We start from the raw sequence: 23,113 nt of genomic DNA, 5'->3' as shown, positions 1-23,113 counted from the left end.
ACCAATTCTTAAAAAGTAATATATACAAAGGCATATGGCAAAGGCAAAAAAGATCTTGCCTAATAGTTTCTCAGCTTAGATTGTGCAATTCTGTTCACCAATTTACATTTGAATATATATATATATATATATATATATAGTATATATACAGTATATATTCATATGTGTGTGTGTGTGTAAATTCAGTGAAAGTGAAAAACACCTTTAAATAGTTTACTAGCACATGGTCCCATTGTAGAGACTACAGCATTTTTTAAAGTAGATGGTGGCGTTTGTCACCTGACTCCAGATACCCTCAAATGTCACAGTCCCGTGGATCACCGCACTGCAATTATGGTTGTTAAGAGATGAGGGGTAAGTGACCTTACAGGTTAAAGGGTAGACATGGCCAGACCTTGTATCTAGGTCAAGGCCCCCCTACCATGTTCTCAGGTAAACTCACCTATTTGAAAGGTCAGAACAGCAGTGTTCGATGTTGGGGTCAGTGCTCTCAAAAACAGAGGTCTTTAAATACTCCACACAGTCCAGAGGAGGTACAAAGAGGAGTCCTGGATAAGATAACGCTGCAAAATCATTGTCTGGCACAAAGTAAGTGTATTTTTACAGCCATCCATATATAAGAGTTAAGGGCTAAGCACTCAAATCTTGTAGCATGACGAGCCAGACCCACATCAAGATGTAGGGTCTGGGAACTTACCATAGGCACTGCTCAATCCGAGGGGCGGGTTAAACGGTTGTCTTTCAAATTTCCTCTGCACGCAATAGGATAGCGCTACAACTCATGAGTCCCATGCATTTTCCCACCAGCGGAGCTAGTTGATCAAAATTTTGCCAATTTAAAAAAAGCTTAACTCGAGTCGCGATTCCAGCAGCAGCATCCATCTTCTTTGTTTTCAAGTAGCAAGAAATTCACACGGAACCGTTGCCGACTCTATACACGATGTGATTGGCCTGATAGAAGTTTCATTTTTCCAGCATTTCATTTTTCCAACGGAGAGTTGCTTGACTACCCTGGCTGCAAATTACATTCACTGCCGCTAGGGTGCGTCTAGATTTGTAGGCTACAAATCTTGTGCATTTTCAAGATTCTTTAAGATGAACCTTCTAGCCTAAAGTAACTTATGGTGCAGGTGAGTATGGCTATCTTATCAGTATGGCCATCTTATCTTAGTGAACACACTATGAACTTTTGGTTTTATCAGAGCCATGCGTTGTGAGTCAAACTTATGACAGTTACATACACGTACATGGAGCAATTCTTACCTGCAATACATGCATTGATGAGAGACACACAGGTACCAGTTAGGAGAGCTCTCATCACAAGCCTGGAAATGTCATTCTTTCTTGAAGGACAGATGGATGCTGCAGTGAAACACGTTAACTCCGTAAATCCTTTATCATTACATCAGAATCAGAATTCATATATAGACACTGGAGTGTGGGAGCCAAAATGACTTCTACAGTGATACTCACACAAGGCCCCGATGATCATCCCAACTGAACTGAAGTTGGCAAAGCCACACAGTACATAGGTGCAAATCATTTCTGACCTGACCTGTAACGACATAGAAAGATTGCACATTATGGCCAACATAGACTGTTTGGCAGAATAATGATTAGTTACACAAATAATTGAAGATCCACTCTTTCAATGTCCAGCACTCTTCCTGCATCTCGACAAGAGAATCTTTCTGTGGCAAATCATATCTATTAATTTGCAAAACATCATAGCTTTGGATACAAGGTGCAGGCATGCAAACTGGTCAGTGGTGAGAAGGGTGCGCAAAGAGGGAAATGGCGAAACAAACGCAAGTGACATTGCTGCCAATAGTGCAGCTTCCATAGAGTATGAAATGGCCACATATGACGTATAATGTCAGCATCATATCTGATTCATCCGAAGGGTCGGACCTCCATTTGACAAAGCTCCGCATATACTGTACTCCGGATGTTATATCTGAAAGCAGCTTATAGTATAGTATAGTAGTATAGATACTCTTTTGATCCCGTGAGGGAAATTTGGTCTCTGCATTTAACCCAATCCGTGAATTAGTGAAACACACACAGTGATCACACTGTGAGGTGAAGCACACACTAACCCGGAGCAGTGAGCTGCCTGCTACAGCGGCGCTCGGTGAGCAGTGAGGGGTTAGGTGCCTTGCTCAAGGGCACTTCAGCCGTTCCTACTGGTCGGGGATCGATACGGCAATCCTCCTGTCACAAGCCCGAAGCCCTAACCAGTAGGCCATGACTGCCCCCCAAATGAAGTAGTGTAAATGCTAGTTAAAAAAACAATCTATGAAGTACTGCCAGAAGCTATCAATCATTTCAGAGAGCTGATGGCACAGCTCTTCAATAAACCCCTAACATCTGTCCTTACAGAAACTGACGGGTTCAGGGAGATCTTTTAAACATGAGACCAGTTCCAAAGCGTAGGAAAAAATGGTGGTTACTCATAGAGATGGTTTCAGCAGTCAAGCCATTGAGCCTGTTGCTCTTCAACACAGAGAGTTTCTCATAAGCAATGAATTCGTTGAGGAAGAGCTTGGTACCAAGGAGCTCGGCCACCACGTAGGCATCTTCTATAGGTATACCCATCATGAAGGCCACAGGCATGAAGACGTAGGAACAGATTAACTGTGGAGAGCATGAAAGGGGTGCTGAATGGTCGTGGCTAGATGGGATACAGCTAACAACGGAAGTCACGTAACAGATAGTGAAATCTCCAGTGAAATCTCCATAGAAACTAGAAAATATGACCGCCGCTCAGTCCTGTACAGCCGTTCTGCGAAAATAAATCACACTTCAATTTGCCTCCATATTTTACTCCATCCCCCACTCTTGAAACTTTTGTGTATGCTTGTTTGGCATGCCTGAGTGTGTGTGTGCGGCTGCACAGAAAGTAGCCTACTGGTGCTGAAAAGTTGAATAGATTGTAGAATAGCCAAAGAAGATGTAGCATTGTTATAAAACCTTTAAAATCTCTAAACATTCACAAGTAGGGCAGTTCATCACAGTTCATCCATTGCAACTGATTGATGAAAGGTCATTTACACCTGTAGGCTACATTGTATTTGGGAAAAGCAAAAGGTATCAGCATAATTTTCAACAGCTATCAAAAACAAAGGTCATTTTTTGATGGATGGATTTTTTGTGAATGTTTCTTCTTCTACATAAGATTTTAGTCATCTTTAGTTCATGTAATACTTCATTGTCAATGCACAAATTAAGTAACAGTAGTCTGAAACGTTATTGTTAATGCACAAATTAAGTAACAGTAGTCTGAAACGACATGTAACCAGTGGTGCAAATAACTGACATGTCCAAATGGGCCTTGATGAAATGCGTCGCTAGACTGTTCATACACATTTTAACGGGCCAAAGTTGAAGAACTGTTGTCCGTTATTGTTCGTGCAAATATAGGCTGATTCATGTTCCCTTGCATTGTGTAACTGAGGTCCATGGCTAGTCTGGCTTTCACCAGACCAAGCTCAATCTTTTAAGAAATCAAAAAATAAATAGCGGGCAGATCAGGCTGGGTTCACCCAGCCTAGTCCATGGCACCCGATATTGTTTAATTTTCCGATTTAGATATCCACGCTCTGGCTATTCTAAATGCAAAAATGCATCAGGGAGTTATGACAAAACTGTAACTAACAAACTAGATCCTAATAGAAAGCTGTTAGCTTCCCTAAGCTACAGGTAGGCTTATAAGGTATAGGCCTATTTACAACATAAATTGTCAATAGGCTATGCTGGCGACACAAATAAAATCTCCTTTGGAAACCAATGGCTTACGCCTTACAGTATCAAGCGGACTTAAACTGCCATATTGTGGCGAAAAGTTGTAATAAAATTCATGCAGATCCATGAGTTAAGGAAAAAGCGAATGAAGTAGCCACTTCTAAATGGGACCCACTACACAGTAGCTTACAGTTTTTCTCAGTCGCTTTGGTGCTTTTTTCAGATCAGAATGAAAATTCTCATAACTATTAGTTCAACCTCCACAACATTTAGTCATTTGTGCACATCATAGTAGCAATTTCTCCTTCCTCTGAACAAATTGCAAATGCTTTTGGACATGTATCAGTTGCTTTCATACAATTCTCTGCTGTTTTTTAACATTATCATTTGTTTATGTCATGTCAGTCAAAATTAACTATACTTATGGATACTGAATAGTCGTTCCCAATAAAACTAATAGTCTTCATTTCATTGCTTGAGTCATTACATACAAAATTGGTGAACTAGTTATCAAATTCTATCACAATACTGTAGAATTGCAAAGATACAGTAAAAATGTACGTATTCAGTGTCTTGTACTCACTTACTCCCCTAACTACAGCAATGTGTAACTTTACTGTAGTTTTCAAATGGCTGTACAAGTACTGTATAGTGCTGTCTTGAGCATGTCCAGGTAGTGTCACCGAGTTCTGACCTTTTTTTTGCATTGGAAAACACTGAGAGAACTGTCATAATGAAAACATGACAAAGCCATTTGACTATCTTGTTCATAAACGATGGTGTCAAGACTTCTCATTTTGATGACACTGACAGTTTCATTGACATGAATACCTGCTTTTGAGGAATGGACTATCCATTTTAAGCAAGTGACGTGCTTTTGCAGGTCATCCACTAGGTTTTGCAGTTTGTACTAATTGTTTTGAGAAATGCACTAACTGCTGTGCAAATGTTAATAGTGATGTGAGAATAGCACCAAAGCGACTGAGAAAAACTGTAAGGTGTGTTGCTAAAGCAACCATAATGAAATGAAGGTGTCATTGTTTGGATACTTCACCATAGGTGCCAACTCTCACGCATTGGCCGTGAGACACACGCATTTGATTAGTTTCACACACTCACACGCCACACCCCCGATTTCTCACGCTGAAGTGTCAACCCGGTCGGTCAGATGCCTGAAAAATGAGTTTAGCCTATCTATAGATCTACCTGTTGAGCCACGGTTATGCTTTCAGAGACGGTGATAGGGTTCAAGAGCACCCCCTGTCTGTGGAATTTTCTAAATTTTCTCTCATTTGCGATGCTACTTTAGAAGCCGTCCCAGGCGCATTCCCCTCGCATTCCCCGGCTTCAGGTATGCTTTGAGTATTATTGAGTAGGCTATTTTTCACGCTAAAGTGTCAACCTGGTAGGCCTAGGTCAAATACCTGGCAGATGAGGTTCAACTAAACTAAACCTATACATGCGGAACGTGCGGAATCTAAGCTTTCCAATGATATAGTGCCACAGTTGCTGTGATAAATGGTTCGCGAGAAAATTAACATTGAACCAACGTGCAATTTAGGCTAATCAGATATGCATTTTGCACACAGTGCACACCCATTACTCTCGTTTTAATATTTCACTAACCCTTCACACAACACGTGGCAAACCCAATATCACAATAAACAGCAAACCGTACCGAATACGAGGATATAAAGCATGCCTCTATGCAATAAGTGGTTCCTGAGTAATGCGGTTTTGAAATTGCAACACATTTCTACATAGCCTCATTGGGGCGAAATTATAATGTATTCTAATGTAAACTATTTGTCAGTAGGCCTACATACATTTTTGTAAATTGCTCAGCATGAATCAAAGCACATCGATTCCCCTCTCACACACCCTGCACGCACTTAAAACGAAATAAACAGGCGTCTTAGTCTCACGCATGTATAGGCAAAACTGTATCAGTAACGTTGGTAAATCTTCCATTGCACAGAATGATTTTTGTAGCACGTGCAACAAATGACAGTCGAAAGATACAATTACAGTGCTGCTATCAATTTGCTTGGTATATCCGCATTTCTAGTTTTCTACAAATGCAATCAATCAAATTGGCCTCCATCACTAAACCAACGCTAACGGTAACATTACCTAGGTCCTTATTGATATTATAAGATTAACGTACCTGCAGTAAAAACCAAGCATGTCCGATAAACATCCTCAGATTTATGTCGGCTTCAAGGAGAAATGGGAATTACATTTCATGTGAACATCGTCCTATCCTTATTAGACGTTCTCTGCGGTAAATTACAGTCCTTGTAGGAAGCGTCCATTGTTTTTTTCAACCCACTTTTAACTTCCAACAAAATTACGTCTCACTGCAACGATGCGCCATCTAGTGGACAAACGACTACTTATCGCCAATACTGGAAATGCAGCCATGATGATGGTGATGAATATTTATTATGGCTTTCTTTTAATCCTACTGAATTTGTAATTATGTATCGGCCGTTCTAATACCGATAGTATGTGGGTGCCTGTGTGTGTGTGCATGTGTATATGTGTGCACCGCCATCTACAGGCCAATGAGTGTACAGTCACTAAATGTACACATAACCTAATTTTTTTTAGACCCCCCCATGGATGAAATTCTACGAAACTTGGCATACCCCCAGAGAATGCCAGGTCAATCATACACATACAATTTGGTGCAGTTCTGAACATCTTAACTGAAGATAGGGGCGATTAAAGCAGAATAATATTGCATTTTCATTTTTTACCGGGGGGGTGCAAATCACAAATGAGTGATTATGGGCCAGGTTGATGTGGGCCCTTGAGACCAACATACCATACGGTTCAGGTAGTTATTTAGGAAAAACTGCTTTTTTTGCGGTTCGGGGGGCCCAGCACGGGGGTGGAGTGGCCCCCGGGGGCGAAACGAAATTTTTCCGTAAAAGTCTAGTGGGGCTACATACCCACCAAATTTCATGTGCCCCGGGTATCGTTGACCAAAAATTCAGGAAGTAGATGACGGGGGGGGGGAAAAAAAAAAAAAAAAAAAAAAAAAAACTTTGACAATCCCTATATGACCGCTTCGCTAGCGGCGGTCATAATAAACAGTATCAGGACAGGAAGTAACCTAACTCTAACCCTAACCCTTAGCTGTATCCCTTCTAGACACCACCGTGCTGAATGTGGGTCAGACACTGGCCCGCATTCTAGCTAGTTCTAGCTAGTTTGCTACCATAGCTGGTAAGTCCAAATGAAATGGCAAGGAAGAGAGCATACAGCCACAGAATCTTACAGGGTTCCATACGCAGTATGGAAAACCTGGAAAAGTATGGAATTTGATTTTAGTAATTTCCAGGTCTGGATAAGTATGGAAAAAAGAAACAAAGGTATGGAGAAATATTTGTTTTTCCACACTAGTGCATTTGCAGTACTAATCACTTCACTCGGGTCATAATGAACATTCCTACTGTTGTGTACTGTCAGTCCCCATCGTCAAGATATTATAAGATACAACTAAGATACACCTAAAAATGACCCAGCTAAATGGACGAATATTAAGTGTAATTTTTTAATTGACTTCAGTTGTCCATACCTTTGTTTTTACCGAGTTATCCCAAACCAGAAGTGGCCGCAATGTCAAGAATATAGGTCAGAAAAATCTACCGTGAAGTTTGGAAATTTGAGTATGGAAAAAGTATGGAATTTTGAAATGGAAAATGTGTAGGAACCCTGATCTTACATCTACATTTATTACATCTGACGTAGGACAGGAGGACTGAAGCATGAAAGAGCACAATCACAGATGTCAACCAAGAACTTAAAGGCCACAGAATTGTTCAACCTGACAGTCCATTATCTCAGTCAGCAAAAGGCATGTTGCACATGTGTAGTTGTGAAATGCTCGAATCCAAATGCAGTTTCCACCTCAAACAATTTGATTCATTAAGATATTATTTCAAGTGATTCTAGAAGTTGAACATGACATCCTGACCCCCATCTGGTGCCCTGAAAATCTTTTACCTGCAGCGTTCACTACAGGTAATAAATGTGGGAGTGCTTTGTCTACAGTGTAGGTCACTAGTCAGGGTTGTCTACAGTGTAGGTCACTAGTCAGGGTCCTGACGAGCTTCTCGGGAACACGACGGCTCTGCGCTGGCATTACCGCTCGTGGTCGCGAAGTGCATCACAGCATCATGCCGGACAAGAACTGCGCTGGCAGGGCAAGGTCATTGGCTAGGGTCCCGAAGTGCTCCGCCGGATCGCGCTAGACTGGCTACGCTGGCAATGCTGGCAGCATTCGGCAAGATCTCTGAGCACCCCCTATCACAAGGAGACGGAATGGGAGGCGGCGGGGAGGAGAATGGGGAGGTGGTGGGTTGCGATCAAGAACGACTGCTGCAGCAGGGTCGGCAGGTGAGCCTTGACTAAGTTATCTGGTTAATGGGAAATGGAGGCGTGACAAACCTGAAATGTGAGTCCTGGATAATCCACCAAGACCCCAAACCAATCCAAAGCTGCATTTACAAATGCGAGGATTGCAAGGAATGCTATTAGGTTAGCGACTATGTTAGCCACAAGTCCAATGGAAGCTGAGGCTCCTCCACTAGCGGCCTCCAAAATATTTTTCTGCCCCCTTTCAAAAAAAGTGAAGTTCAGAATAACCATGAGGATTGGCATAACAACACAGGGAAAATGAAGATAATCAACCTGATGAGCATGGCAGGAGAAATATGCAGTGGGCTATATACTCAACATCATATATCAGCTTCAAGGACCTTACAAGAACTCAGAAGACAAACATTCCTTGCCTCAACTATTTACTGGAAGGGAACTGTTCACTCACCCTCCATCCACTTTCACATTTTTACCGTTCTTAAATTTGCTCTCTTCCGTCTCAGGGTAGGAAAGCTTGGAAATGGCTAGGGCACAGGGAGCAGCCATAACAGAAGCTGATATCAGGTGGGCAGCATCGATCTGTTGGATGGAGAGACCATAGATGAGATATCACAAGCCTGACTTGCAGCGTACCAGTCAATGATAAACACTGAGAAGATGAGCCATATTTAATATTTAAATTTGATTGATTGATGATTTATTAGCCATATCTAATTTGATAATAGAGGCTAATCTGGCAGATCAAAAGAGACTTTTATTTGTATTATTACTCATGTGGCCACTCTGGCCAGCAAAGAGGAAGAGAGGAAGAGGAAGAGAGGTAGAGGAAGAAGTTCGAAAACAATGACTTAACCTTTCTAACACTAAGCCTCACCCCAAAACTGATGTATGCTCCCATGACACTTCCAGCAATGGTGGCAAAGCCTCCTGTCAAGACTGCGTGGATCTCTGATTGGGTCATGTCCTTTATGTATGGACGGATTAGCAGGGGAGCTTCCACCTGCCACAGAGTATCAGTTTCACCAGTATGTACAGTGACTCACATCAGTGCTTATGTATGTGCCCTCGAGTTTATTCAATGACTTTAATATTGATTCCTCTATAGGTTTTAAGTAACACAGTATAACAGATTTGGTTCTGATGGAGCATGCATGCAACAGATCTGCACCACAACAACTCCAGATCGCTGCCAGAATCAGCTCATGTGGGTGTTCTTTACAAGCATGTTATTGTTTCATGGAGATTGCCTTTTCCCGAAACAGCAACACACCATCCATCCTGTTTTAAGTCTTAGATAGATAGATTGATAGATACTTTATTCATCCCGAGGGACATTTTAGAAGTCTTTAGATACTGTAACTCATTGAAATTATAATAGATAGGCTGCCAAAGCTAAGATGCTAGATGTTGTATCAGCTGTCAGAAGTTAGCCAGTGTTTTAGGGCAGGAATTTATCAAATCTAGAGGAAATGTTTTGTCAAATGTGTACCAAAATATATTTTATTTTGATTTTTTTACTACATGTGCTTTCACCTCACCTGGCCGATAAAGATGTTACCTGCAACACTCAACGATTCTGTTGCTGTCGTGCCCATTGTAACTTGCATGACCCAGGAAATCTGAGAGAGAGAGAGAGAGTGGTTGCAGCTCCTAGCCATTACACATTCCATTCAATCGTCGCTTATGCTCTAAACCAGTCTGTGAACAGGCAGGGGCTTTTACCTTCATAATTAGCCACTGCATTAGTCCAAGGTAGTAGAAAACAGACATGACACTGCTGAAGAATATCACAATGGGCAATGTCTGCAGAGTCACACATACAGCATGAGGACATAGCAAACCCGGAGCAGACAGCTGTAAAAATACTATGACACAGCCAGACAATGATTAGTGTTGACTCACCTGAAAGGCAAAGACTTGAGTGAGCTCTGTTCCAAACACAAATTCAGACCCAGCTTTGGTGTAGTTCAAAAAAATCTGAAATGAGACAGATGAGTCAGAATTTAATTAATTGTAATGTACAATGTTATTTCACTGACAACCACTACTGTCACAATGATCATTGTTGGTCTTGCTGTGATTGAAAATTTCATTGCAATTTTAGGATTGCACATTTATGCAAACTTTCACCATAGCAAGATTAAACTTAAAAACTAATCTGTGTTTTATTTAGTTCAGTGTTCAGCAGTGAAAACATCAACAGAATATTAAAGATGCTTAGTTTTTCACATTGGTTAACATTACCTGGACTTGATCTCCAAGCCATTTGAATGCAATGAGACCTGGTTCTGTCCTTATCACAAACACGCCAATTGCAAACTGCAAACCAAGGCCCCAAAAGACAGGTCGCCATGACACCTAATTTTGCAGAATAAACATATAAATCTGGTTTTAATATGTATGTGTGTGAGAAGCTTATAACATGTGAACACATTATGAAGGTTTGTGATATAAAGTCCACAAGAAATCCAAAGTCTACACAATGTGTTAATAGATAAGAACATGTGGTAAACTGCAGAAACGGGGTGTGTTCCTTTCTTTTATATACCAGCACCCTTCTGACAGTAAACAACACCACCCTTACCGCCGTTCGGTGGGCTGAGGTGAGGAACAAGACCGGGACGAACATACAGATGCCCCCTAATGATATGAGCTGTTCTGGTCGCTTGCTGGTGTCCACCGCTAGCCAAGTCACGATCAGGCCAAGCACAACCAGTATGAATACCCTGCAGAATCCAGAGTGAAAATCTCCTTACTTCAACTGAAGCATGAGAAGAACATTTCATTTTAAATTCAAGCAAGCATGCAGGCTACAGCGCCTGTACGGGTCCGAGTGCCCACGGGGGACCCAGGTTCGAATCCGACCTGCGGTCATGTCCCGATCCCACCCCATCTCTCTCTCTCCCACTTACTTCCTGTCAATCTTCACTGTCCTGTCCAAATAAAGGCAAAAAAGCCCACAAAATATACTTAAAAAAAAAAAAGTTTAAGATAAAACACTACCTCCTGTAATAAAGAAAACATATATGGCACACAATAATAGCCTATAATACAAGTGCATAACAAGTTTTTATTATTATTGTTTCTGATGTGAATGTGAATAACAAAGAGAATACTAAAAAGATCCTAAACATATTTCACTGACCATTTGATCCACCTCAGGTTGCTCTTGAAACACCTGTGTGCAGGCTTGAAGCATCGCTTAATGTCCTCTCCCTTGTACTTTTTTACAAGGTCATACACTTTAGAGACTACTGCCAAACTGGTGAGAACTACAAGGGCAATTGCCCTATTAATGTTCATCACACATGCTGTGATGAAATATGAAACATAACCTGTAGGAAATTCAGAGAAAAACAATTATTTAGGAATCTATGTAGTAAGTATTTCTACATCATACTCTGTAAGTTTGGTTCTTTAAAAATTCTTACATTGTTGTTCTTTGTCTTTGCAAGTTCTTAATTCTCTGTTAGACTATAAAGTTGGTTGAGTGATACATGGTTGTCCATCAACCAGTTAACTGCTTTTAATTTTCAAACAAATTTTGCGTTTTCAAGTTTTGTGTTAAGTTTTTAGTAGGTTTTGGTTTGTACCAGGTGAAAGGGTCACAGTGTAACCAACCTAATTGTCAAGAGATTTCAAGATATGCAAAAAGTGGCCAGTGAATCTCATCTATCAGGTTCACACAATGCTTTTGGGTCAGGTGTGTTATTTAATGGTCATTACTTGTTTAGACAAGCTGTGGAGATTTGGATTGAACATGGGGGTTCCTCCATTTAGAATGTAAAAGATATGCTACCTGCTCCAAGTAAGGCCAACACAATGTATTTGATGATTCTGGAATGATCCTTGCAGTATCTTTCAACTGCATTAATAGGTTCAAACACCTTACTGAAAAATACAAAAATAAGTGTGAGGTATCAGCAGCAGGACTCAGTTGATCAATCCTCACAAGGGGTTTCATCAACTAATCGACTATTAAAGTTGGTGCAGGCAGCTGCAGTCAACCAGTCGTGGACAAAATGACTAAAGGCTAAACATTCCTCAAGTACTTCCCCAAAATGAGACCTGTTCCACAGTTTCATGTAAGTTGTAGGCTATACAACTGCACTAAAGTACAATAACAACAGACCCACTGCCAACAGCTAGCAGTAATGTTATCACCAGCACTGTACCCTTTAAACCTCACACTCACACAAAGTTGAGTTGACAAACTAATGACTAATTACAAATATGACGTACTCTCAGGATATTACAATAACAAATTCATCATGGTCAGAGAGAGTCATGCTCACACCAATTACAGGGATACCATTTCACCCAGAGAAAATCGGTGAGTTTCAGATACGTCAGAAGTGAGGATTCTTGCAGTGGAGTGGCCTTTTACAGATTACACATCTAGATACAACCCGATCACACTCGCCATGCGTATGATTCCGGACGCAAACCTGTGCACGCCAATGCGTACAGTAATGTACGCAATTGTCAATAATTCGCACATGCGCGATAGCCTGAAATAGGCTTCCTCGAGCTTGCAATGGTTTTCACAGGTAGGCTACAGTAGGCTAGCTTAAATCCGTTCATTTGCTCGTGTTTGCTATTGTTTCTGTTTCAAAATGTGTGTTTAAACTGCTACCCTATTTTAGTTGGATAACATGACCTATCACGCACATCTGTAGGATATTTAATATTTATTGGCGATAGTGTTTTGTTTTTTTAATTGGTATAAGCGAGCGTGCCTTTAATAGGCTATGAGCGAGCCTAATTTTAATAATAATAGCCTGGTAAAGCTGTAATATTTTAATTTGAGCCTTGTTAAACATCCGCGATATATTTAGTAGTTTGTTTGAGATTTGTGGACTGTTTGGAAGGTGACTGCTATAAAGTTCTCGGACATACTTTTTTTTAAAAAGTGGCGAAAGTCCAGTTCAAATCGGAGAAATTTTCCATCACGTCCTATATTGATGTCATTAGTTTGCGACATAATTGTTCACTCCTCGGCTGCCGCAGCCCAGATGGATGCATAGGGATGGATGTTGTGGTCAGCCTTGGTAAATTGGTACAAAAGTATGTCTTTTTTCGTGGTCAGTTAAACTCCTGTTCTGCCTTGTTCGCTTCCAAGTTTTGCAATTATAAGAAAACAAGGATCACGTCAATAGGCCTAGGTTTTAAGACAACAGCTGGCAGCAGTCTGCCTGCCCCGTGTCTTACCATGCCGCCGGTGATGTAAGTAAGCAATGTCCCGTTTAATGTCAATATAACTTACTGTTCACCTTGATAGTTGGCTATTGGGTAATGTTTCCATTTTCTTTTCTAGTGTACTTTGATAAGAAAACGAAACATTTTCAATGATGGAATGGATCATTCTATACACATCGATGTTACATGCACGCAATGAAAAAGCTAATAAGCTAGCGCTGGCAATGGCAATAGGCAAACTTCATCAAAATGGACAGTTCAAAACAAACGTTGAATCTTATCATTGTCTGTTGCAGTACCTTAGAAGAGATGGATATTATAACAATATTGCAGTATTACTACGGTCCGTGTAACGATTTGCAGTGCTTTGTTCTATTTGCTCCATCCATCTGATCCAAATAAAAAATGTGTTCAATAATCCAATTTTCAATTTTTTTTAACTGGTCAGCAAATAGATAATTGCTGCTATTTTCTAAATGTGTCATTAGTCACGCAAGATAAAGAAAACAGAAACTGGATTGGAAACAAAAGTAAAATTCAGTTAATATTGGATTTTTGCCGGGTTTTTTTTAATGTTTGGGGGGGGGCTGATACATATTGGCGCGCGGTGCATGTTGTAATCACATTTTATCAGCGGATGTAGAGATAGAGGGCTATCAAACACAGTTCAGCTTGCATCAAGGTGCCAAGCGATTGATAATGTCAGCTCGAGATCAGAACCTCAGATGCAGAGGGAGACATTGCTGTGTCCTGACACTTATGAGTAGGCCTACGTGTTCTAGCCTATGTTCTGGGAGGCTTTGAAGACCTACATGAGCATTACCAATGGACTTGAGCCCTAGCCTACAGGCCAATGTAGGCTATTTGCTGTTGAAATTAATAAATGGATAAACTGATAAATTAGGCTCACTGTTGTGTCTTCGTTTAGCCTAATGAAACCTAGTCTATAGTGTAAAGCGTTAAATAAGCAAAAATGCCATGTCAAACAGTGCTTGGGGTAGGCCTATAGCCTGCCCGGTATAGCCAAGACTGACGTCGATGGCAAAGCATTCTGCTTTGGGGAATTATTTGGTATGGCATGGCCATGGTATTCAAATATAGGCTAGGGCCTACTGTAGATATGTTCAACATAGGCTGAAAGTTATGTTTAACGTGCCTTGTTTTAGTTATTAATCTCTAAAGTAATGTCAAAATCACAAACAACTTCAGGCAGCGCTCTCTTCCACCATCTAGCCTGGCCCAGCAAGATGGTGTTCTCCCCCCGGTGCTCGTGGTTCAGTCCAACCACAAGCGCAAAAAAGGGAAATTGGAAAATTGACGCATCATTTCAATTTTTAACTTCTGAACAGAAAACCGTAACTCTGCTCAATTGAAAATCAAAATAAGCAACAATAACCCATTTACTGTGCCGTCCTAAAGAATGGATAACGGATTTTTAAGCCTATTTTTTATATTTTTTAATGTGAATTCTGCAAATAGAACATAGCACTGCAAAGCGTTACACGGACCTACTACAATATTTTCTTCAAATAAATCAACTGGCCGATACAATACTGCACTGAGGTAGCCATCTAGTCATGAGTTTGTGGTTATAGCTGTTGAGATGCCCAGCTGTTATGGGGAAACAAAAATAACATGGCACCAAAGAATTGTCTTGTTTACAGGGCAATCCATGTATTAGTGAACACATGATGATTTCCTGTGGCCCAGTGGTCAGATAAATAAATGAATGAATTATTGAAAAAAATATTCTTCCCCTTTCAGAAAGAAGCTGTTCTGATGTGTTTTCCTTTCCACCCCAAATCCCTATCCCACATAATTTGACCAGTGGTCCTTGGTATGTCCATCTTGCATTTGCATTGAACACATTCATATTTTTTATTTTCTTTCTCTCAAAATGTATTGCTCGGCATTCTTCGGACATTCGACTCTGGCAGTGATTGTAAGTTGGAAGAGGTTAGCAATGTAAGGAAGGGTATAGTACATATGATTTAATCTGGAGTGTTCAGTAGTATATATTATTTTAACCTGAGTGTCCAGTGTTCAGAAATCAGTCTTAGAATTAATATATAAGACTACTATAGAAATACTATAGCGTCTAGAATATTATAGAGGTATTACAACATCACAGAATTATGTTATGTTCCGCTTGTGTTGTCCTGCTGTGGCTGTCTATTGTTGTTGTTGTTGTTGTTGTTCTGTGGTGTATGTGTTGTTGTGTGTGCAATTGTTGTGTGTATTTTTGGTGGGCTGATGGTTGTTGTTGACTGTTTTTGAAAAGAACACTAACTGTAGGCATAATTGCTCTTGGATGGGGATTTAAAGCAAGGTTCCTATTGATCTCCTTCAGATAATGTGGCCTCTTCATTTTCAACTGGGAAGGACCTGCATGGACTTGAGAATACAGAGCCAATCGGTATGTACAGTATTAGACACACACACACACACACACACTCACTCACTCACTCACTCACTCACTCACACACACGCACTCTCTCAGAGGAATCAACGCTGTTACACCTATCCTGTAGATGTCAATTAATATGAATTAAGACATGTCACACCTTCCTATTTACTATGGTACATCATATTCAGAAAATACATAGTTTTCATGGCTGCAACTGCTTTGCCTTTGTGTTGGAGCTCAAAACATCAAATGCCCCATTCATTCGCCAATATACAAAATAGAAAAATATTTTTTTTGCAGACACAATGCTTTGCGTTACAGCTAGAAGGATGAAACTTTGCACACTCCATGTGGGTCATGTGCAGAAGGTCTGACTTGAATTTCAGTTCGTAGCTCCATGCTACCACCCAAAACTCCACCTCTGAAGTGGGAGTGGTCAACTTTTTTAAAGTTTTTCCTTCACAGTTTTTTTTTTGTTAGTGTCTCAGAGATCCCACCTTTGGAGCAGTTGTCAGGGGCCTCAAGGCGGTGCCGTTCGTCTTGGTCCCATCCCTCTAGCACCTAGCGTTACCGCGCCAGAAGAGAGAAACCTTGTACGTTTCGAACAGTTTATCTCCTTCCGGGAATAATCCACCGACTCCAAACTGAGCCTGGCTTGTTTGTGATGTCCCGTTGTTCAACATATTCTGATTTCATACTTATCAGACCAACAAAAGTGAGTTTTTTTGGCTAAAAATGTAAAAATGGCTAAACGTTAGCAATTCCACTGCTTTGTTATTTTGCATAGCAACCACCATATGTACCCTAGCAACACCGAAGCAACCACCTTAATTACCCTAGCAACACCCTAGCAACCATCTTAATTACCATAGGAACCGCTTGAATAATGTCAAGCTAGCAACCACTATAGCAACCAAGATGCTTACCCTAACAACCACCATAGCAACCATGTTATTTTGCATAGCAACCACCATATCTACCCTAGCAACACCATAGCAACCATTCAAATTACCCTAGCAACAACCTAGCAACCACCATAATATGACCATAGTAACCACCATAGCAATGCCATTACTGACCTGACCAACATATGTGTGTTTTTTGGCTAAAAATTGAAAAATGGCTTAATGTTAAATAGTCAAAAAATATTTTTTTGCAGACACAATGCTTTGCGTTACAGCTAGAGGGATGAAACTTTGCACACTCCATGCGGGTCATGTGCAGAAGGTCTGACTTGAATTTCAGCCTCGTAGCTCCATGCTACCACCCAAAACTCCACCTCTGAAATGGGAGTGGTCAACTTTTTTTATGTTTTTCCTTCACAGTTTTTTGTGTGGGTGTCTCAGAGATCCCACCTTTGGAGCAGTTGTCAGGGGCCTCAAGGCTGTGCCGTGCCTCTTGGTCCCATCCCTCTAGCACCTAGCGTTACCGTGCCAGAAGAGGTAAACCTTGTACGTTTCGAACCGTTTATCTCCTAACGGGAATAATCCACCGACTCCAAACTGAGCCTGGCTTGTTTGTGATGTCCCGTTGTTCAACATATTCTGATTTCATACTTATCGGACCAACATAAGTGAGTTTTTTTTTGGCTAAAAATGTAAAAAGGGCTAAACGTTAGCAATTCCACTTCTTTGTTATTTTGCATAGCAACCACCATATGTACCCTAGCAACACCCAAGCAACCACCTTAATTACCCTAGCAACACCCTAGCAACCATCTTAATTACCCTAGCAACCACTTGAATAATGTCAAGCTAGCAACCACCATAGCAACCAACATGCTTACCCTAACAACCACCATAGCAACCATGTTATTTTGCATAGCAACCACCATATCTACCCTAGCAACACCATAGCAACCATTCAAATTACCCTAGCAACAACCTAGCAACCACCATAATATGACCATAGTAACCACCATAGCAATGCCATTACTGACCTGACCAACATATGTGTGTTTTTTGGCTAAAAATTGAAAAATGGCTTCATGTTACAGGAACACGCCACCCAAAATCAGTAGTAATATATGTTCTTACCTTAACTTTCACGAGTTGAGTCATACCTCTCCCGCGCCGGTAAGTGCACTCAAACGCTCTGTCGCGCGGCGCGAATGTGTTAGCATGTTGCTATGCTAGCGGGCTCTGCCGTGGCCGTAGAGAGAGGAACATAGCAGTAATCAAACACCTCCACATTATTAATATTATTAACACCTAATTGTAGATCCTATCCACCACAGAGTTTAGAATCCATGCTGGATCGACCCTCAGCCTCTCCCTCTCCTCTGAGCGAGAGAGAGGCACACACACTAGAGATGCGCTGATGGGCTATTATTTCAACCATAACTGCATTGCAAAACTTATCATCCATCAGCACCAAAGTTTGTTGCATTAGATCAGTCTTTCTAGAACAGGCAAGGGCTTTCTAGCCTCACGTCAGCAGCGCTGCATCACCCATATAGGCTAGCCTACATTAAAACAACGGATGGTGGGCGGGTGCGGTTTTGAAAATTGGTCAACAAACTTTGGTGCTGATGGATGATAAGTTTTGCTATGCAGTTATGGTTGAAATAATAGCCCATCAGCGCATCTCTAGTGTGTGTGCCTCTCTCTCGCTCAGAGGGGAGGGAGAGGCTGAGGGTCGATCCAGCATGGATTCTAAACTCTGTGGTGGATAGGATCTACAATTAGGTGTTAATAATATTACCACGCTAGGTCGAAGTACTCCCAAGTGCTATTGCGCCACACATTGTAGTTCTCCTGTTTATTCGCTTGGAAAATCGCCACGTTTCATGTTGTGTGACGTACACATTTTTATCAACTACTCGTGCAACTGTATTTAAGTAGGGAAAATGTGGAGGTGTTTGATTACTGCTATGTTCCTCTCTCTACGGCCACGGCAGAGCCCGCTAGCATAGCAACATGCTAACACATTCGTGCCGCGCGACAGAGCGTTTGAGTGCACCTACCGGCGCGGGAGAGGTATGACTCAACTCGTGAAAGTTAAGGTAAGAACATATATTACTACTGATTTTGGGTGGCGTGTTCCTTTAAATAGTCAAAAAAAATTTTTTTGCAGACACAATGCTTTGCGTTACAGCTAGAGGGATGAAACTTTGCACACTCCATGCGGGTCATGTGCAGAAGGTCTGACTTGAATTTCAGCCTTGTAGCTCCATGCTACCACCCAAAACTCCACCTCTGAAATGGGAGTGGTCAACTTTTTTTATGTTTTTCCTTCACAGTTTTTTTTGTGGGTGTCTCAGAGATCCCACCTTTGGAGCAGTTGTCAGGGGCCTCAAGGCTGTGCCGTGCCTCTTGGTCCCATCCCTCTACCACCTAGCGTTACCGTGCCAGAAGAGGTAAATCGTGTACGTTTCGAACCGTTTATCTCCTTCCGGGAATAATCCACCGACTCCAAACTGAGCCTGGCTTGTTTGTGATGTCCCGTTGTTCAACATATTCTGATTTCATACTTATCGGATCAACATAAGTGAGTTTTTTGGCTAAAAATGTAAAAATGGCTAAACGTTAGCAATTCCACTGCTTTGTTATTTGGTATTGCAACCACCATATGTACCCTAGCAACACCCAAGCAACCACCTTAATTACCCTAGCAACATCCTAGCAACCATCTTAATTACCCTAGCAACCACTTGAATAATGTCAAGCTAGCAACCACCATACCAACCAACATGCTTACCCTAACAACCACCATAGCAACCATGTTATTTTGCATAGCAACCACCATATCTACCCTAGCAACACCACCAGCATATATTTTCTAACAGTTTTACCTTTACATCCTGCAGAAGTTCAAGAGGGATCTCTCGTATGCAGTGCTGCTCCTTTGCCTCATCAAGGTGAGACATGTCTAACCTACAGTATATTCCACCCTTATGTTTGCTTAATCTCATTCTGGCATATGGTTTTATTAAGCACTAAAAACTACCTGCACTCGTCACGTCACTCTGAACAGTGATCTCATCCTGGCATATGGTTTTATTAATCACACAGAAGGGAGGAATATAACTTATTATAGCTTAAATCACATCTCCACACTACAGGCGTTCAAAAAATATATAATTTAGGCTATCTACGGTAGGTACGGTTATGGTAGGTATGGTTATGGATATGGTTTGCATGGCTGAAACTGCTTTGCCTTTGAGTTGGAGCTCAAAACGTATCATATGTGTACCTCGTTCGCCAATATGCAAAATAGAGCCATGTATAGATTTATGTCCTCCAAAGTTTGCAGGAAAGTGGGACATGTCCTATTGTATGTTAAATCACACCTACAACTGATCGATCGTATGATATGCAAAAGTCTGCAGGAAAGTAGGTCAGGCTTTCAGAATATATACAGTGGGACATGTCTCAATTCATGTTAAATGTTAAATCATTTTCTTCATAATTAAAGGTTTGAAGGGACAGAGGACGGTGGTGCAAAAGAGAAGGAGGGCCAGCCGGGCCTTGTGGAGTTCAATCAGTGGCAGGGTATTTTTTAGCCTGACAGTGTAGCTGTAATGTTAAAGTTGGTGACTTTGGAGAGCTAGACGGTAAAGATGTGCACCCGCTAATATTGGGTACAGTGAAGAAAGAAAGGGAGGGAGGCTGCTTTTAAAAGAGAGGTAAAGTATAATTTTTTTACGGGTGCGAAATCACGATAAATGACCGGCAAAACCCTACTGCTGAACAAACTAGCCATGAAGATGAACAATTTTTCAGCATGTTCTAGTTGGAATATAGTAGGCTAGAAGCTAATGTAATAGTGTTATTTGATGCGATATCCCGTGATATTTTAGAGGAGGCTGCGCTTCCCCTGTAGTCTTAGAGCAATCGCCTCTAGATTAGATCTATCGAAGATGACATTCAATGGAAGAACAATTATTTTAGTATGGTCACAATCTGGCCCTGAGTTTTGATACAAATTATATTGACATGGCAACACAAACCTAATTGATAATGGATTTTAAGGGGGGGGGGGGGGGGGGGTTAACCCTAGATTACGGTTCATTTAGGGCCAAAGTATCTTGAGGCCTTTTGGACCAATGACAGGAAGGCTGAGCTGCTGAACATATACTCTATATATACACTAATAGGGGTGTGTCAAGTGGTATGTATAAATGAAAGTGGTGTTAAGGTTTGTTTTTGTGTCAATCCTTTCTTGAAGTTCAGAAAAGGAACCTTAACATTTGTTTTTAATGACACTGAGCGTACTGTCTTACAGATGCTTTGGGGGGTGAGAGGCCGTACGTTGACCCTGATATCAGTGGCACACATTGCCGGATGGCAATTGGCCGTCTGATAAAAGAACATGGTATGACTGGCATTCTATGTTTTCAATTTCCTTATTTAAAGATCAAAATGATGCAGACTACTGAATCTGATTACACTTTAACACCCTTCTATCTCAGCACTGAGTCAGGGTTTGTCTCGGCCTGAATATCTGCCACAACACAGGCCGCCTTGGTGGGCGTAAAGCTTTCACTGCTGAAAAGCTGAGGCAGGTGGTACACTCATACAATATATTGTATTACAATCTCCAGGTATATATACAATTGTATGAACCTGTCTAAAACCTTTTGCATACCAGTGTGTTTTACAGACTAAAACAGATTTGTACATACATATCTAACAATAATGCGCTTTTCCTTTAATCTGTTGAGCTGCAGCAATCTGTTGAGGCACCACCATCACCCCCATCACCAGCACCAGCAACGACCCCCCACCCACCCCCATGATGCAAGGGCGCTGGGCACCAGCAGCAGCATCACCACTTCCAGCCTTTAATGCAGATTTCAATCTCCAGGTATATATGTACAATTGTATCAAGCTGTCTAAATTGCTGTAGTTTTGCTTCATTCCTTAAAAACACAGAAAATACTTAAAAAGAGAAGGATGAATGATTTCAAGTGCAACCATTGTGTTTAAAGACATTTGTACATACATATCTAACAACGATGCGCTTTTCCCTTAGTCAGAGAATGTGCAGCAGTTTGTTGAGGCACCACCAGCAACAGTAGCAGTACCAGCTGCAGCTGCAGCTGTGTCAGTGGCAGGAGCAGCACCAACAGCAGCACAAACACCATCAGCACCACAAACACCCAATGCAATAACAATAAAGGCATTCATTCATTTACTCATTAGTCATTTTAGTTTGTATTACTACAGTCATTATTATTGTTGTAATCTCACATGTACTATGGCTACCATAATTAAAATTAGATAGATACATAGATAATGTGTCTTAATAGGCCTACAGTGAAAATACATTATATGTAGCCAACTGTTCCAGCAATTCAATTCAATTTCAATTCAAAAAACTTTATTTATCCCCGAGGGGCAATTTTTCTATGCAGTCATAGTGACATATAAGACATAACACAACATATAAGACATAACACAACATATAAGACAGGACAGACAAAGAAAGAATAGGACAGACAGGAGTGTAGGGGGGGGGGTAGTCCCAGAAGATGGAATTGGAGGGGGCTTGGATTCAAGTTCAAAAGGCGAATAGCCTCAAAAGTAAAGGTGGCCTTCCTCCTGTTAGTCCTAGCCAGAGGACAGCGCAGACGCCTGCCAGAGGGCAGCCATTCAAAAACCCTGTGTAGGACATGGGTAGAGTCTTCTAGGATGCAGTAGGCTTTCCTTAATGTTGCCTTGTCGTGCAGTGATGTCAGAGACTGAAGAGGGTGGCCAATGATTTTAGAACATGTGTTCACAATGCTCTGGAGGTGTTTCTTATTTTTGACTGAGAGGGAGTGAAACCAGCACATGGATGAAAAGGTCAGTATACTTTCAATAAAGAAGTGTAAAAAATGCTAAGAATCTTCCTGTTCACTCCAAAGGAGTAAAGCTTCCTCAAGAAATACTGCCTCTGTTGACATTTTTTCATACTCACCTCTGTATTAGAGTCAAAACGCAGTTTGTCATCAATGATAGTGCCCAGATATTTGTATTCATGTACAACTTCCACTGGTTCCCCATGGATTGTAGTTGCAGTCCTGCTCCCTCCACGCATAGTGAAGTCAATAAACATCTCCTTGGTCTTTGTAACATTTAGCTCCAAAAATGAGCTATCACACCATTCCACAAACTCACTGAGGACAGGCCCGTGATCTTGGACAGAACCATGTAGCAGGGAAAGGAGAACAGTATCGTCAGCAAACTTCACTAGGTGACGATCAGCATGGCGGCTTCTACAGTCATCTGTGTACAAGATGAAAAGTAGTGGTGAGAGGACACAACCTTGGGGTGAGCCAGTGGACGTGTATCTGATGTCAGAGAACCTCTTGTTGACCAGCACCGTCTGTGTTCTTTGGGTCAGAAAGTCTGTAATCCACAGAATTAGCTGATGATCCAGGTTGAAATA

The 23,113-nt window shown here is 41.2% G+C and overlaps 1 protein-coding gene and 1 long non-coding RNA gene across 10 annotated transcripts; one reads left to right on the top strand and one right to left on the bottom strand.

Annotated features, from left to right (window-relative positions):
• Positions 1–216: 216 nt before the first annotated feature.
• Positions 217–12,218, bottom strand: LOC143112124 (sodium/nucleoside cotransporter 1-like). Its single transcript, XM_076274368.1, has 17 exons — positions 12,202–12,218; positions 11,933–12,024; positions 11,279–11,468; positions 10,718–10,859; positions 10,378–10,491; positions 10,036–10,110; positions 9,856–9,936; positions 9,672–9,752; positions 9,008–9,133; positions 8,582–8,712; positions 8,203–8,371; positions 2,454–2,637; positions 2,362–2,375; positions 1,474–1,555; positions 1,264–1,362; positions 443–548; positions 217–325 (listed from the first exon to the last, which is right to left on the bottom strand). Exons 1-17 carry the CDS (start codon positions 12,216–12,218, stop codon positions 217–219), a joined length of 1,812 nt encoding a protein of 603 aa, XP_076130483.1.
• A 326-nt stretch (positions 12,219–12,544) lies between these two features.
• Positions 12,545–21,877, top strand: LOC143112330 (uncharacterized). 9 transcript variants are annotated; one of them, XR_012984713.1, is made up of 8 exons: positions 12,545–12,683; positions 15,097–15,169; positions 15,683–15,748; positions 18,981–19,097; positions 19,548–19,598; positions 20,966–21,055; positions 21,153–21,547; positions 21,716–21,877. It is a non-coding gene; the product is annotated as an uncharacterized LOC143112330 (long non-coding RNA). The 9 variants fall into 9 exon arrangements; XR_012984714.1 differs by lacking the exon at positions 12,545–12,683 and adding an exon at positions 12,895–13,359; XR_012984715.1 differs by lacking the exon at positions 12,545–12,683 and adding an exon at positions 14,857–14,895.
• Positions 21,878–23,113: the final 1,236 nt, after the last annotated feature.

This window comes from Alosa pseudoharengus, unplaced genomic scaffold, assembly GCF_046254945.1.
Source record: "Alosa pseudoharengus isolate Yale_2024_CS ecotype anadromous, Long Island Sound unplaced genomic scaffold, YU_APseudo_1.1 YU_APseudo_1.1_scf_8, whole genome shotgun sequence".
Taxonomy (NCBI): domain Eukaryota; kingdom Metazoa; phylum Chordata; class Actinopteri; order Clupeiformes; family Clupeidae; genus Alosa; species Alosa pseudoharengus.
This window is presented reverse-complemented; position numbering and strand designations above follow the sequence as displayed.

Coding starts and splice junctions, on each gene's coding strand:
- LOC143112124 (XM_076274368.1), bottom strand. Junction 10,111..10,377: donor GGCTTGGAGATCAAGTCCAG/GTAATGTTAACC, acceptor GTCTCATTTCAG/ATTTTTTTGAACTACACCAA. Junction 549..1,263: donor CATCAATGCATGTATTGCAG/GTAAGAATTGCT, acceptor TATCTTATCCAG/GACTCCTCTTTGTACCTCCT.